This window comes from Sylvia atricapilla, chromosome 3, assembly GCF_009819655.1.
Source record: "Sylvia atricapilla isolate bSylAtr1 chromosome 3, bSylAtr1.pri, whole genome shotgun sequence".
Classification (NCBI taxonomy): Eukaryota; Metazoa; Chordata; class Aves; order Passeriformes; family Sylviidae; genus Sylvia; species Sylvia atricapilla.
In genome coordinates, this window is record NC_089142.1 from 45,928,798 (window position 1) to 45,945,652 (window position 16,855).

General features: G+C 43.9%; 2 protein-coding genes across 2 annotated transcripts in view; one reads left to right on the plus strand and one right to left on the minus strand.

Annotated features, from left to right (window-relative positions):
* The first annotated feature begins 803 nt into the window (after nt 1–803).
* Nucleotides 804–12,037, plus strand: MFSD4B (major facilitator superfamily domain containing 4B). The gene is made up of 4 exons (XM_066315260.1): nt 804–1,505; nt 1,604–1,772; nt 4,302–4,418; nt 6,889–12,037. The coding sequence occupies exons 1-4, from the start codon at nt 1,119–1,121 to the stop codon at nt 8,130–8,132; spliced, it is 1,917 nt and encodes a 638-aa protein (XP_066171357.1). The 5' UTR covers nt 804–1,118; the 3' UTR covers nt 8,133–12,037.
* Nucleotides 12,038–12,932: 895 nt separating this feature from the next.
* Nucleotides 12,933–16,855, minus strand: part of REV3L (REV3 like, DNA directed polymerase zeta catalytic subunit) — a 112,345-nt gene continuing 108,422 nt past the window's right edge. Inside the window, exons 31-32 of the mRNA XM_066315252.1 lie at nt 15,846–16,055; nt 12,933–13,436 (exon numbers count right to left, since the gene is read on the minus strand). Coding sequence (XP_066171349.1) covers nt 13,296–13,436; nt 15,846–16,055 — 351 coding nt within the window. The 3' untranslated portion in view covers nt 12,933–13,295. The remainder of the gene's footprint in view (nt 13,437–15,845; nt 16,056–16,855) is intronic.

The window sequence follows — 16,855 nt, forward strand, 5'->3', positions numbered from 1 at the left end:
AGGAATTAATTCACCTTTCCTTTGTAGTAGGGCCAAATATTTATTTTCTTTAATAAATGTATCTCATTATATGGGTGAAATATTCCCTTTTCACCCGGGGTTATTCTCTAGGCTGCTTGTAATTATGCCCAAAACCTTTATAAGTGCTGTTGCCATTTGAACACACTCAATGTACAAAGCTTCTCTGTAAGTGTGTAAAATAACAGTGAGGAGAAGCCTGGGGAAGGTATTGCAAATACTGCTGTAGCTTTTTCAACTTGTTTTTTTATAATAAGGCAAAAATACTGACCTCTAGAAATGTGGTTTGACTTGTGTGTGGCTACTATTATTTTATAGTTGAAACTGTTTTGTCTGGAATTGTCTCTACCACTGGCCGTATGAACAGAAGCTCGGCAGTGTTCTGCAGATACCTCACAGTTCAAACTCTGCTCTCTTGCACAGGTAGGAAAGTGGGATCGATCAGGTTTAATGTTATCTGGCAGTGTTGCTTGTAGCAAGCAGGTACATTTTTTTTTTTTTTTTTTTTAATGCCTCAGTGTGCACAGGCTATCCTGAACAGGGAAGTTCTTGCAACATGCTTGCCAGTGCCAGGAGAAAGGGGAATGGGTTGCTCGCTGTCCATGCACTATTATATCCCAGTGCCTACTTACTAGGAACAACTCGCAAAACAAAGCAGTGCAGTTCGGAATTACCTTTTGAGTTGGTTGTGACACTTAAACTCACCAAGTGCGGTGAAACTGAGAGCCCTTCTTACAGAGAGCAGCACCTCAGTGCCGGACAGGGAGCACACACTGAGGTCTGTGAGCTGCTCCACGTGCGTGGTAGGAATTTATGTAGTTTTAATTCTCAAAACTTTTAATACCAGGCATGGTTTAATACCTACCCTTAGCAGACCCAGCAGTTCTTTCTCTCTTGAGCAGCTTTATCAGCGTGACATAACACGGTCGCTGTGGAAGACAAAGACCTTTTATGATGGGCTGTTTGAAAGGTCGAGTGCAGTTTGGGTGATAATAGAGATTAAAAAGAAATAAACTAATAAATGCAGGTATATAAGGGCAATTCCTCGGGCACTGTGGCACAAGCCTGCAGCGGTGTGTGGAGTGCCAGCTGCCCCGGGAATGTCGCTCCCCAGCGCCGAGCCCTGCTCCCAGGAGGAGTCCCCGGCGGCGGAGGATGCGGCGGTGTCGCCCCCCGGGCCCGAGCCCGAGCCCGAGCCCGATAGCGATCCCTCGGCTGCTCCCGCTCCTCCTCCCGCTCCTCCCGGCGCCGTGCGCGGGGCGGGGCCGGCGGGGCCGCGCTCCCCGGGCCCGGAGCGGCCCTCGGAGCCGGCGGCGGGAGCCATGTCCGAGGCCGACCGGGAGCTGCGCGTCCGCTTCATCGAGCCGGACGATGCCGACACGGAGACGGAGGCGGCCGGCGGCCGAAGGTGCTGCGGGCGATGCGCGGAGGGGGCCGCGCTGCGCTGGTGCATCACCGGGGCGCTCTGCGCCTCCTTCCTGGGGCTGGTGAGTGAAAGAGTGAGCGAGGGCGGCCCCGGCGCTGCGGGGAGCAGTGCGGACCCTTCCCCGGGACGGGCGAGGTGACCCCGCACTCTGCCCTGCAGGGGATGAGCATCGCGGTGCTGGGTCCCACCTTCCCCAACCTGGCCGCCAATGTCGGCAAGAACGTCAGCGACATGTACTACATCTTCGTGGGCCGGTCCCTGGGCTTTCTGGGCGGGTCGGTGGTCGGCGGGGTGCTCTTCGACTGCATGAACGCCGCTCTGCTGCTGGGTGAGTGCTGCTCCGCCGGGCGCTGTCCGGGGCAACTTCTGCTTCTCACAGCGAGCGCAGCCCCGGAGGAAGATGTGTCGCCTTCACGGCGCGGTGCCGGGAGCGGGAGGGTCCGTGGGGTGTGGTGCTGTTCCCCCCGATCGCTCTGTTGTGCTGCTGCTGGCCGTGGCCGTGCCCCGCCCTGCCTGAGCCCGCGTGTGCCGGGGCCGCTGCTCGGCAACTGCGCTGCCAAGAGCCCGGGCCCGCCGGGCACATCCGCCCCGAACCGGCATTGAACGGACACAGTCTCCACGGATTGACCCAATGCGGCCTCTGGTGTGCGCTGAAAAGTACCACTGGGCTTTTTTTAGTTTGCATCAATTAATATGCACAGTGTCGGTGCTCTCGGAGCCTAACAGGCTTCTGTAGCGACGCTACGACGCGTGGAACAGGAAGCTGTGTTGTGTGTGCAGCAGAAACCTCCAGCAGTCACGCTGAGGCGCATTTCATGGGGGAACTTCCCCTTCCCTTACTTAACACTCCTCAGTCACGATCGTGTACTGGACGAAAGTCTGTGGCTTTTGACTGGAGGACCATAGCCAAATTTTAACTTATTTCAAGTGGGAAACATTAATTACTGCCTGTAATGGTGGAAGCATTTAGACGGTGGGAACCACAGTTGATGATTTTAACAGTTTTCTGGACCTGTGGAAACTTGCTCCTGTAGGAGCACAGGACCGGCTTTGTCCAGGCAGAGCGAGGCTGCTGAGCCATCAGGTGTCAGGAGCCACACTAAACATCCAGAAAGGAGTGGCTCCTTTTAGGGTTGTGTTAGTGCCTCATTCCCGCAGAGATTCTCAGAACACACCTAAAGTAGTGGAAGCCCTGTCTTTTTTACTTTCAAGTGCCTTTGTGCTCTTAAGTTAGGGATTAAAATGTATATACCAGGGCTTGTTCTTCTCCTTAGTTCAGGGAACTGTGCCTCCCTTAAGGACCGTGCTGTAATCATATGGTCAGTTCAGATAAGATCCCTTTTTCCACTGCTAGTGATTGCAGTTGTGAAGTGGGTTTCCTTCACCCTCCTCCTTGTGCACCTGACAAAGTCAGGCTTTGCCTTCTATATTGGAACCAGTACACACACCTGTAGAAATGCATGTTAACTTGAAATAGTTTAGTATTTCCCTCTTTTCCTGAGGATAACTGTCTGTCAACAATGCTGGGGATGGATCTCCTTATCTTTTCCAGTTTGGTAGTGCTTATGACAAGACCACAATTTGAACTACTTAACTTGTTCTCATTTTTATCATCTGAGGGCTGCCTGTAAAAGATTTTGGCTTGGGTAGTTTTACCTCCCATCTTTCAACTGCTGAAACTCTATACAGAGGAAAAATTGGAAGCATCATCTGTTTTTGTCAAGGAAATTTTTAAGTGCTAATCATCAGGCATGGAGCTGAAGTGGAAAACTGAGCCCTTACTGAGAAGTTATTTTTCAGGTCTGAGTAGGGCACCTGAGGAGCTGTACTTAATATTCTCCATCTCTAGTGTTTTCTTCAGGCAGCTCAGCATGCACACCTTCAAAAATGTTTTGAGGCGTGTATTCTAAGTATCTTGCTAGGACTTCAGGGTTCTGGACATAGTTGTTGGATTTTTTTTTTTTTTAATCCACCTAAATTCTTAATTACTTCAGCCCCCATTGATATTTTAAGTATCTGCTGCATCTATGATCATGTATTGATTTGAAAAATTCTAATAGAGACAGCTGAACTGGTACAAGATTTCTAAGAACCTAATGCTGTCTGTTCAAGGTATTAATTGCAAATGGTTTTATTATGGAGGTAATTATAACCACAGAATTGAACTGCTGAACTTCCTCCCAAATGGCAATGAAAGCAATTTCCATCTGCTAAAAATATTTTTGAAATGGCATGTTGTAAATGTAGCCAATAATGGCGAAACGAATACAGTTAATGAATTGCTGCTAGATTTATATATGAGAATTTTTTTAGTTCTGTCTAAAACTCCAGAAATCCCTTGGAATACATCCTCATGTGGGAACAGGATATAAATAAAAGTCAGCATCTTTATATGGAGGTCAATTGGTGGACAAGGCACAATTACTTTATAGGATTTTTAAGTGCTTAGTTATTCTTTTAAAAATGGAGCCAAATTAAATGTTGTGCAGTTCTCAGAGGACAGGCTTGACAGTGTTCAAACCTGTGTTTTGCTGGTTTCACAGTGAAGTCACGTTTCTAAGTCAGAAGACTTCTTAGTGTCCTAGCAGGAGCTGCTGCTCTCTTTGCTTTAGCCAAAGAAGTTTGTCATGCAGGGTTTATATCCTGATGAAATTCCTTTTTTCCAACTGAAAAAGGATTTGTTGAACTTTCTGGCTGCTACTGATAACCATGAATTGAGGTATTTACGTTGCATCACTCATTAGGATTATCTGTAACCTTAATAATCATGAATTTATTTGTATTTCTTGGTCTTCTGTGTTATTTAAATGGAAACTGTAGTATGTGAGTTCTTGTTTTGTTTTTTTAACCTTTCCAGCCTTATCCATGCTTGGGACAACGGCTGGTCTTTTTGTGATACCCTGGTGTAAGGAATCCCTGCTGTTAACAATCTTGATGTCAGTTATTGGAGGTTCCATGGGAATTCTGGACACAGGTAAGGGACCCTGTGGTCTGACAGTTCTTTCACCAAAATAATTGGAAACTTCAAGCATACCAAAACAGTTGCTGGTTTTTCTCGTGATATACCTTGAATTAAAAGAGGGGAGTGTTTTACCTGGCTGTGATTCTTGGATTAATCTGGTCCTGAGGCGAGACAGGCCTTCCTTTAGGGGTTGTGGAAAGGGGTATATCTCTTGCTTCCTGGAGAAGAACTATTTTCATTTCAGTGGGCCATTACAGGCATAAGGAAGTGCCTTGTCCTCTTTAAACAATGTTTTCTTTAAATTACTCGTTTACTGGAAGCTGGTCAGGATATGGTTCTTAAGCATTAGCTGGGCCTTAGCTGGTCCTGAGGAAAGCCTTGGTGTTTGAGATTCTTGGCAGAGTTGCCCACCTACAGCTGGCTCAGCAGCAGCTGGGGGTTCACAGCACCATGGTGCCCATATCCCTGAATTAAGGGTTATTTTCCACCTTTGGCCAGCCATGCTTAGGTGGCTGGGAATACAAATTTGTTCTGTTCCCCATATTCTAAGTCTGTGGCATGTGCATATTGCAAATGGCCTGGGCAAAAAAACCCCAAACCCAGCACTTTTGCTGGAAAACTGTTCAAACCCAGCTTCTCAGCAGAGGCTTATTATTGGAGGAAAATGATCTCGGGGATCTTTTCCAACATAAAGATTCTGTGATCCTGAGATGTGTTGGTGAAGTTGCAGAGCAAGTTTAGGCGTGGTCAGAAAGGTCAGTTATACTGGAGGTATGCAAAATGAACTCCCACAGAAATGAGTCCCCAGGGCACAGCTTAGACAGGGTGGATCAGGGAGGGCTGGCTTTAGCAGGCAGTTTGCAGCAGGAGGCAAGGCCAGAGCAAAGGGTTTGGGCACGCTTAGAGATGCCTGGGAAATGCTGGCATACTTGCACGTGGAGATAAGGAAAGGCCCACAAGTACACCAGTTAGCAGAGTGTTCTGACACTGCTGTAGCACGTGGTGGTGAGTCAATACCAGGCAGCCACTCCTGGCACCTCTCCAGCAAAGCCCCAGCAGCGTGTGCTGACTCTGCTGCCCCACTGCAGGAGCCTGGGGATGCTTACTAACCAGCAAGGTACTACTGGAGCTGGCTGATCACCTTCAGGACAGGGTTATGTCTGACAAAGAGCTGACTCGTGTGTTATCTTAGCCATCCAAACAGCTCTGGAAGCATCCCAGCCAGGGCCTGGCTATGGTGGCTTGGCAACACAGAGGAATGATGGCTGCACACGTGACCTGCCTGCCTTAATTCTGTGGGGTTTGAGGGAGCTCTGCTAAGATGTAAAAAGAGCATGGCACAGGATCCAGTAGTGAAGAGATGGTTTTGCATGGCATAGGTCGTGTTAAATAAACCAAGTGCAGAGCTGTATTTGCTGCCTCTGGTGAGATTGTTATACATGGCACTTGGTTTAAAAATTCGTTGTATGGGAGAATCTTGTCAGCCAATGGTAAAAATACCTTCAGTGGGTGTACTGCTTGGATTACAGAGCCAGGGAGACTTCCCATGCTGAGCAGGAGCAGCAGAAGAAACTCACAGCAAAGCAGTAAAGCAAAGGTGAATTGATTTGGTAGAGTGCTGAGTGACATGGGCTGCTTTACAGCAGCACAGGAATTTGATTGTGGTTTTGTTTTCCTGCATTCTTCTGAGGGACTACTTCAAAACACCTCTGAGATCTCATTTCCTACCATTATTGTTGATCTAACAGTGTTGTAGTTTTGTGTTTCCAGTGGTATTGATGTTTCTGGAACATCATTTGAACATAGTGGGGTTGGCCCAGCCCATCAGAAGCAAGTGAATTGTTATTTTTCCTGGGGTGTTTTTTAAGGAGGCTTCTGATTCTTAGCATTGGGTGTTGTTGCTTTTGATACTTTGAGAAATGAGAAGCAGTTAATTTTCCCATTTCAAAAAGGATGAAAAATACTGCAAATTGTCAAGTAGGGTAATTGGAACCATAGAATCACTAGGTCCCTAGGTTGGAAAATGCCCTTAATGCTGAGTCCAACCCAACACTGCTCTAAACCATGTCCCTAATATCACAGCCACATGTCTTTTAAATACCTCCAGAGATAGTGACTTAACCACTTCTTTGGGCAACCTGTTCTAATGCTTGACAACCCATTTCCGTGAAAAAAAAAATTTCCCAATACCCCATCTAAACCTTCCCTGGCACAGTTATGTCTGTCTATTGCTGCTGGATTAAGCCGCTGTGTGACTCTTGGTTTTGCCTGCTGTGAATATCCTCCTAAAGCTCAAGTAATCACATGGATTTAAGGCAGAATTTCAGTTAACTGCTGTTTTGCACATTGTATTTGCTAAACCTGGCATTACTGTACATTGAATTAGTAATACAGGTTATGGTTTGTTTGGTTTTGTTGTTCATTTCTTTTAAACAATGTCTGGTGTCAGACTAAAATGAACCTTTCTCTCTCTGATCTGCAGGTGCCAATGTACTGACACTGAATACCTGGGGATCAGAGTCTGGGCCACATATGCAGGCTTTGCACTTCAGTTTTGCTGCTGGTGCATTTCTGGCTCCAATCCTGGCTAAAATGGCCTTGGGGGGTTCTGAATCTGAAGAACTTGCAGGGGCTGAAAAGACAAAACAGTCTGTCCTGAAGTCTGTGCCAACAGCATCAGCTACATCAACTGCACCAGCACCGGAAGACCATCATGACGGAGATTTTCTGTGGTCCTACATTATCATAGGGACCTATATTCTCTTAGTTTCCATCTTCCTTTTTGCTTTGTATTCAAAGAGCACCTCAGCTAGAGACAAAGCAAAGGGTTCTGTGCAGAAGGGCAGGCTTGCCAAATACCACTGGTCTCTAGTTGGTCTCCTGTTTGTATTCTTCTTGTTCTATGTGGGAGCAGAGGTCACTTACGGCTCTTACGTATTTACTTATGCAATGATCTTCGCTGAGATGACGGAAAGTGAAGCAGCTGCTTTGAATTCTGTCTTTTGGGGCGCGTTTGCCATATGCAGAGGAGCGGCAATCTTCGGTGCTGCCTTCCTGTCCCCTGCCACCATGATCGTAATAAGTCTCGTGTGCTCTGCTGCCTCCTCGTCAGCCCTGGCCTTCTTTGCACATTACCGAGCCTTGCTGTGGGCAGGCACTGCCGTGTACGGAGCGTCCATGGCCACCGTCTTCCCCAGCGGCATTTCCTGGATAGAGCAGTACACGGTTATTGAAGGGAAATCGGCTTCTCTGTTCGTGGTGGGCGGGGCGCTGGGAGAGATGTGCATTCCTGCCGCGGTGGGCTATCTCCAGGGCAGGTTCCACCACATCCCTGTCCTTACCTACGCTGCCCTTGTCACTTCCATAATGACAGTCCTGCTCTTCCCCATGATGTACAAACTGGCCAACGTTCCCCAGGAGAATGACTTGAAAGAAGTGAGTGACAGCGAGACCCGGACAGCTTTGTTGACAAACTCGAGGCTTACTGAGGATGAGGAGGAGGAGGAGGATGTGAGAGAGTGGAATGATGCAGACTTTGAGGTGATAGAAATGAATGACAAGCTGAAAAACTCTGTGACGGACACCTCTCTTCGGATACCACGGGACTCTCCAGCTGAAGTCTCTCTCCAGCCCCATCTGGACAATGTACTGGGTGATCCTCCAGCAGTTACTGGTGGCTCCCCTGGGAGACAAAATGGGAATGTTGACTGGGAGAAGAGTGAATAGAGTCAAAGCTGACTTTTTTTTTTTTTTTTTTTTTTTTTTAATGGAAATGCAATTGAATCGTTGCTGTTGTCAAGTGGTTCAAAAATCCTTTCATAGTGGTGCAGAGCTCAGTATGTTCATTTGCCCAGCCCTTTCTCCTTTCATTTTCAGCTTGCAGGAATGTGTCTTGGAGTGGGGAGGTCCTCAGTGATGTGAATGGGGCAATATGCGAAATGTTTGGCTATGCTAAAACTGTTAAAACTAAGATATTTTCTGAATGCAAGACATGCATCCAAGGAGGAGGTGCTGTAATAACAGGGAAAGAAAGGGACTGCTCAGATTACTCAGTTTTTTGAGGTGGGTGAAAGGTGCAGGTCTGAGGTGCTTTCTCCAAAATGGTTTCATGAGAGAGGAGAGAGATCTGTTATCGATAATGCTGAACTTTCTTACCTGGTGAAGGAGGAACATTTCTACTGTGTTTGAAAGTTATGTGGGATCAGATCAGTTAAAATTTCTGGTGACGCCCAGCAGCTGTAAATTGAATAACCTTTTGGCAGACTATAGAAATTTTTGGTTCTAAGGCAAAGATAAGAAAAAACTGGAAATTATTTCTTAGGAGTGAAACCATGCTTTTGGGTCATTTAAAAGCAGCTTATAAGAAAAGGAAGAAAATGGGTCATTTTTAATCTGCTTAAATGTATAACTCCAACCTACTAAACAGTGGCAACAAATCTTAATAATCTAAAGTATTTGTGATTTTAATTATGGTACTACCACTGAAATCAACAAATGTACGTAGAAGATGATAAAATTGTTGTAATCTCTGAATAGTTTGGGTTGCAAGGGACCTCTAAAGATCATCCAGTTCCAACCTGATGCCATGGCAGGGACACCTTCCACTGGATCAGGTTGCTCAGAATTCTATTCAGACCAACCTTTAAAGCTTCCCGGGATGAGGCACCCACAACTTCTCAGGGCAACCTGTTTCAGTGCCTCACCACCCTAACCTGAAAGATTTTTTTTCCTGATATCTAATCTAAACCTACTCTCTTTCAGTTTGAAGCCATTCCTCCTTGTTCTATCACTACAAGCTCTTATAAAAAGTCCCACTCCATCTTTCTTGCTGGGTCCCTTCAGGTAAAAGAGATTACTTAATATATGGTAGTTTTAAGCCAGTTGTTTAAGGTTATAGCAACTTCTCTGGCTTCCTGTGCCAAGACTTTAACAGGATAGTGTGTTACAATGAAGATTTGAGAAGGAGAGAGAATTATCAATGAGACAATCCTTTCCAGTATGACTACTTGCCAGCTGGATTGATGACATTTGAGTGTTATTTCTTTGGGGGATGACATGGAGATGGACTCTCCCTAGGAGAGAAGCTGTGGTTTGTATGTGTTGGTTCATTGCTGCTAAGCAAGAAGCCCTGGGCAGGCACAGCCATGCCAGGGAGCACTCCCAGTAAGAGAAAAAGTAGCAGCAAATGACAAAATCTGTCTCTGAACAGTAATCTTGCCTTTTGTCAGCTTGGAACTCCAAATCAGTTAAGTATGCTTTTAGTCTGTGTGATCAGAATGTACTCTTGTTTGGGGTTTTTAACTTTGCACTTTTGCTAGTATTTTTCTTGCTATAAGGTTTCATTTAGTAACAAAAGGGCTCTAGGTGTAACACAGAATCTTAGATGTTCCCTGGATTTCCAGGTCTGCTTTTGTTTTCTCTCTTGTCCTCCAAGTGTGCAACCTAGGCTTGCATGGCTTTTTCATTTCTTCTGAGAAGTTAGTAAGCCAGAACAAACTTGTAGTGGAGGTTTTTTTGTTAATATCTTGCCATGTTGCAGGGCCTCCCTCTCCCTCTGCTGCTGGCACTTAAATGCCACTGTGTTTTCGACAGATTCCTTCTGTGGCATCTTTTCCCAGTACAATGCATCAACCTGCACTTTAAAATGAAGCCTTGTTTCACTTGTGGGACAAGGTTTCTGTTTGCTCACAGGAATGGTAAATGCCAGGCACAGTCCTGGCATAGGCACAGGTGGCAGGAGTGAGTCTGTGTGGCCCTGTGTGCTTAGCTGGTTTGACATGGAAGCAAACAGTGCAGTAGGCACAGAGAGTGGATGGAATGAGGGCAGCTGCAGCCATTTCACCGTTTTTCCTCTTCCCATCTTTCCTCCTGCTTGCTACTCCCCACTGTGTGTGGAAAGAGGGGGTGTCAGCTGATGGTGAGGACAGATCCCACTGGTGGAGGAGGAGGGAAAAGGTACAGGACACACAGTGAAAGATATGGACACTGTTCTGTAGCAGCTCCCCGCTTGGAGCTGCGATCCCCCAGCTTCACCTGCATTGACATCACTGTGAAAAAGTTTCCCCATACCCGAGAACATGCTGTCAGAAGAAAATTATTTAAAAAAATATATTGGGCAACTAGGAAGATTCTAAACTCCCCCAGTTCATATGCTAATTTTTGATGTAATTCCAGATCAGACTGTCCTATACGTCAGACTGTTCTCAGGGATAGTTTACATGGATAGTTTACTTTGTATCGTTTGCATAATCAAGCACTAAAAAACCCCAGAAAATGAAATCAAAGCTGCATTGGGAAATATGCTGTAATCTCTTAGAAGCTTATCTACTGCGTATACACACACATTTGTGTTTCTGACCAATGTCTCCCCAGCAAATGTAAAAATACTGCACAAAACAAAGTTGGGTTTTTTTTACTGCCTGTATTATCTCCTGTGTGAGTGACTTCAATTCATCCCCATTTCCTCCTTAAAAAGCAGGAAGTCTATGTAGTAGGAATGGAGCAACTTGCTGGAATGCCAAGGTAAGGAGCAGCTTTTTCCCACAGATAAAGGATCCAAAAAGCAGTGGCTGTAAGACAGTGGAAGCTGAAGAATTTTCTATGTAGAATCACTTTCCAGTGATGTGTGTAACCTGCCTAAATTTGGAATCATCTTAGTGAAGACTCGGAGCCTTCAGTGTCTTAGTTCTGGTCTTAAATGTGAACACAGAAAGCGTTCTCCTTATTCCCTAACCAGCCTGCTTTTAATAGCAAGGGCTGCCCTTGACTGAAAATGAAATGCTTGAAGCAATTTAAGTTTAAAACAAGATCTGGGACATTGCCAAGGATGAGTCCAGCTCATACCAATTCTAGGCACCCTTGGTGGTCAAGGCTTAGCTCCCTACTCTTGGATTTTGGTGTTCCTCACGGCTTGTTTTCAGACAATGAACATTGGTTTTCACATGTTTAAATTTCCTTTCAAAGCAAATTGCTTCCTGGTGTATACAGCTGAAGTGGAGATCTATTTACAGTGCAGATCTATTTTAAGTTACAGGTCCTCCAGAAAGCTCAAGTACTCATATGTTAGGGGTTGCAATTACTTGAACTAACTGTATTACATTACTATTGCCCTGCTTATGCTGGAAAAGCCATCCCTCTGTTCAGGACAAGAACTTGAATCCATGATACCTGAATTTGATACGAATCCTATTTTTGTCCACAAACCCAGGAAGAGTTTGAAGATGAGTGCTCTGCTCCAGTGTGAAAGGTAACCTCTTGCAGCTAAGTGTCATTTAATACTTTATTTATCCCAAGGCACTGCCAAGTGCTGGACTGTACTGCAAGCACTCACTCCCGGCATTTGCACTTTTATTCTGTACATGACCAATGCTTGAATGCAAGACCAGGCAAAGTTTTATGCCTTGATGTTTTGTTATTTTTTAAAGTTATTTTGCATACAAGTGCATTGCAATCTGTGGATGTTCTATTATATATGTCATAGTTTCTATTCTGCTTGATGTGGGTTTTACATTGTACTGTGTAATGTGACATTTAATAGACTGACTTGTGTCTTGACTGTAATGAATTCTTATCTGGAGAAGGCACTCAGGTTCCTTGATGTAAATAAAGTTTTGTTCTATTTTTCAAACCTCCTCTGGACTTCAAAATTTAAAATTCTGTCCTTTTTTTTGACTAATGGAAAACTGGAAATGTTTCTCTTCTGGTTTGGAGAAGGCCTCCGAGAACTGCTACTGATGTTTTAGATCCCAAAGTTTAAGCTGGATTCTTAACTTTGATTTCAGCAGTTTTGTTTTTACATTATTATATGTGCCAGAGAAGGGAAACAAATTGATGGTAAATATTTAAAAAATTCCCATACAATTTTTTTTACCATATCATTTTATTCAACTTTAATATGATTTCCATTATTAACTTCTAAAACAAAATGATTTCCAGTTTAGAAAACAATGCACTGACCACATAATTCCTTTTCCATTTTATACAGTTATACAAATATTCTAAATACACATTTTGTCAAGATGGTGGCAAATAAGATTTAACTGTACAGTACGTAAGGAAAGAAAATATTTTAAGCATATTTAGAAGCAATAGAAATGTCTATACAAAACAAGCAAAAATGGAATAAAATTTTATATTTAAAGTATTGCAACAGTCCCACAGGTTTGTAACAAAAATGTCTTTGCACAGTTCCTCACAATGCCCCATTAATAGCTAAAGCAAGACAGCAATTTTTAGAAAATAATGTTTCAAAATGCTACACATGGTACTACTGCTTGCACAGTCTGATCAAAATAACAATCTACTTGGAATCAAGCAAAACTTAGGAGGAGATATACCAACCAACTTTAAAATTATCTGTATAAAAGTCATTGCACATTATTTTACTCAGTTGTTTGAAAAGTAAAAAAGTGTATTTACAAAATATTTCGCAGACAAAATTATAAAGTGAATGGATAATATATAAGTAACACGTCTTGATACTGACAGTTCAAGAACACACACGAATGGTTTTATCATTTCAAGAGGTTTTCAGTGCTCCTTCCTCCAGGAAGTAAACTTGACTTCTACTTTGAAATGGATTTACAAGATGTTACACAGAGCTATTTCAACATCAGCATTATAAAACAGTATGTTAGAAACATGAAAGGAAGAAGAAATTTTTACATCTTAAAAAGTGAGCTAGTCATAGTTCAACAAATGGGTTGGGTTGGTTTCATTTTTTAATTTAGTTATGGTAAGTGTTCATTATTCTTCAGATAATAAACCCAACAGTTAAAATGGAAATCCTGGACTAGGTGAGAATTGAAAAAGCACCATGCACAATAGTCTTAGTGTGGTAAACACTGAAGAAAAAGAAAATAGCACCTGGAATCCTGTAACACAGATCATTTAAAACTGGTCAAGCAGCTGGCGGAGATAGGGTGCCTTTGACAGTTCTCTGCTCACTCTGGAGAGCTTGAAAAGTACTGGGCAGTTGAGGGAGACACACTGGATCTGCCGATTGAAGCAGCCCGTGCAGTTCCTGCATACCTGGATTACATGAGAAAAAGCAAAACAATTATTTTAAGTGACACAAGTGAGGCATAAACCACCAGGGACTACTAAATCCCCCAGCCTGTGTCAGCAGAGCAGGCACAGCCCTTCTGCACAGAGCTTCTCCCCAATATGGAGGGACCCACAGCAGCTCTCTTCTCTGCTTCAGCCTCTTGGGCTGCTGCCAGACAGCTCATTTGGCCACTGGTGGCTGGCTGGCAGCATCACCCACTGCACTGGGCAGAGAGCAACAGCAGGGCTCCACAGCTTGTGTGTAAATCCTGCTAATTAAGTTCTAGTTGTATGTGGTGGCACTTGAAAAAGCAAGGCAAATAAGTTTACTGGGTTTAAACAGGGCAGTGTGTTTTATTTGTGATAAACTTACTCTCTATAAAAGTCTCCTAGTGAAAGAAGATAGAACTCATCATGCAGTTACTCTCTGCAGATAAAAGGGACTTCAAATAAATTACTTGTTTCAAGATAAGCTTTAATTAGAGTTTTACCTAGTCAATCAATCCCAACACAGAAATACACAGGCCACAAAAGTTGCACTGCTCCCCTTGTTCAAAGAACTACTTGTTAATGCTGCGTGAAAGTACTTTTAACTCGAGATACCTGATGGAATAAAATAGCAACAGGCACAGTTTTTCCAAAGGTAGAAACCTTTAGGAAACTAAAAGCCCCTGCTTTGCCTGTTTATTTTTAACCTTTGCAGCATTTGTCACCTCCAACAGTTTTCCAAAACCTTAGAAGTTTACTTCCAACCACACCTGTGTTTTGTAGCATTAAAATGTTACACAGTTTATCCTATCATTTGCATAGCCTGATCAACAATCCCAAATCGTATCGCTTTGCTTTTAAAACTACTTTTCCTGTTTTTCACATTCCATGCAGATGCCAGGCCTGCATCAGCACCAAATCCCTGCAGACTGACAATAGCTGGAGAGGGGCAGCCCCATCCAGCCAAGTCCCACAGGTGGCACCTCAGAGGATACCAATCCTCTGGCCTACAACTGTGACCAGAAGGAACAGGACTTAAACAGCTGGTTCCAGGTTTGTAACCTCAGGACTATGTCTATTCTAGTTCTTCTGAAAGAGGCTGTGGCTGGTTTAAATGAAAGGGACCAAACTAAATGGTACTTGAGACATGTCCTAAGTTCAGTTTTTGTTAAGGGGAGAAGTCTATGGTTTTAACCTAGAGCACATTATTTTTGAGTGCAGTTTAAAATAATGTACAGCTCAGTGTTACATCAGTTTTCTGCTGGCTCCAGCATGTTTATAATCTCAAAGGGCTAAAAATTTAAGCTGTGAAGGACATATATGCCTTCATGTTAAAATCAGACAGATGCTCTTATAGAGACATCAAACACTGACTCTGGCAGGATCCCAGGCCTGGTTGAGCTGCTGTGTTTTGCAGGGCTGAGAAAATGTTCTAAACAAACTCACTGATCCTTCTGTGAGCTGGGACCAGTCTGCCAAGTTCTGCTTTATTCCAGAACAAGAGCAATGCAAAGGGTTCAAAGGACCACAGGAAAACTGCAGAACATGCATTTCCTCATTTCTGCCATTCACAATGCAGATAAGGGCAAATATTGCAAAATACAGCAAGAAGTCCACACCTTAATAATGAAATATTTATGAAGTGATTTACAGTGCATTTTTAGCAACCCCATGAGAACCTATCAAATTAATGCTTAGATTTAGGAACATTTTTATCCCTGACATTCAGACAAGTCTTTAAAATGGTTCACGTGCTATTGCTAAAAATAAGTTTTAACTAAAATATTTATAAATTAATAAAATATGACAGTATGAAAATTAAGTGAGAGTATGCATATGTTTCCACAAGGGGAGGAGGCATTGGCTTTGCTGTAATGTATTCATGAGCACAGTCAGCTACCCTCTTAATTGACTTCTAGCTCCAGGGGAAAAAGCAGCTCGGAAAATTCCTATTGAGAGGAAAGGTAACAAGAAAATCCCCAAGCGAAACCACATCCATGTTATGTATATAAATAAATAAATTTTCTGGCCCAAACATTTTTGTTTCTAGAACAAAATCATCTGTTATTTTAACGCAAAAAAGAGTGAATCTTTTACACTCTCACAGCTCTCTGTCATTACAAAATGGGACCTACAAACCATATAAGGTACTCTTAAAAATCAGAAGAAAATGAGAAAAGCATCCTCTGTTCTGATCCCCTCTTTTGCCTTAGCTTTCCACAAAGCCTAGGAGAGTAACAGCTGTTGTGCTGCCTTCGACAGCAATGGGAAAAGCAAACAAGCTGCAGCACATTTAACACCCGAATCATACTTCCCATTTCTGTTGGGAGTATTCAGTAACACATTGCTTTGAAATTTTGGCCCCTGTCTTTTGCTGACAGACATTTGACAATGCTTTAATCGTACCTGGACCAGCTGTTCTTGTTTACGCTCCAACTCTCGGATTTCTTGGTTAAGAATCACTGCCACATGCTGTGGCTGGCTTCTGCATTTATTACAGATCCCGTACTGGGTCAGTTCATCACACACGGGACAGTGTAAGGTCGTGAAGTACTGGGAGATGGTGCCTTTGCGTCCTTCTAGCTCAGTGTGGGCAGCTGAGGCAGCCTTCTGAATCTGTTAAGAAAAATAATTAAGAGGTAATGAACTTCTTACATTAAGTACTTCTTTTGTTTTCCAAAGGAGTAAGAAAGTGCAAGATGGCCTGCAGGGCAAGGTTCATGCGCAAATTATGAACATGGATCACAGCACTCCAAAGAACACAGCACTGGCCCTGAAGTGATACACTGAACAGAGCCCTCCCCCACACCCATTTCACAGGGAATGTGTAACCAGAAAAATCCTTGGTCAGATGCTTACTCCTGATCTCACCTCAAACTCTGCTCCTGCAGCTGTTCCTTTTCTAGGTGCTGATCTGATTCACATCTACACGTGCCTTGGCTGCAGCCCTAGTGCCCGCCTCCTTAATGCTGCTTGCCCTCAAGTGACTGTGCTGGGCAGTCCTGGGCACAGCTCTGCCATGGTGCTTTGTTCCATGGCACAAGCTCATGCTCTGATTTCCTTGGACAAGGCTGCACCACTGGCTCATCACCCTGGCAAGTTCATTCTCTTCATTTACTCCTGCTGCTGCATGACTTCTGCTTTGTGCTAACCTTCACTCTCCTGCTGCTCTGCTCCCTGTGACTTCCTTGCTGCTCCTTGGCCTTGCAGAAAGCCAGGGCTCTTTTCACCTTTTTAGAACAGCTTGTTGGAGATACTTAAGGTGACTGCCACGGTGCCATTGGAAAGGTGAAGAAAAGAAGAAGTCAATCAAGGCTGTATTGGGAAATACAGCTGTACTGCTATATTTCAGTGGGAACATGATGTGTTAGTTACTATGCTGCTGAAGTCTGTTCTGAGCAGAGTAACCAAACTAC

Coding starts and splice junctions, on each gene's coding strand:
- MFSD4B (XM_066315260.1), top strand. CDS start 1,119: ATGTCGCTCCCCAGCGCCGAGCCCTGCTCCCAGGAGGAGTCCCCGGCG. Junction 1,773..4,301: donor GAACGCCGCTCTGCTGCTGG/GTGAGTGCTGCT, acceptor TAACCTTTCCAG/CCTTATCCATGCTTGGGACA. Junction 4,419..6,888: donor CATGGGAATTCTGGACACAG/GTAAGGGACCCT, acceptor TCTGATCTGCAG/GTGCCAATGTACTGACACTG.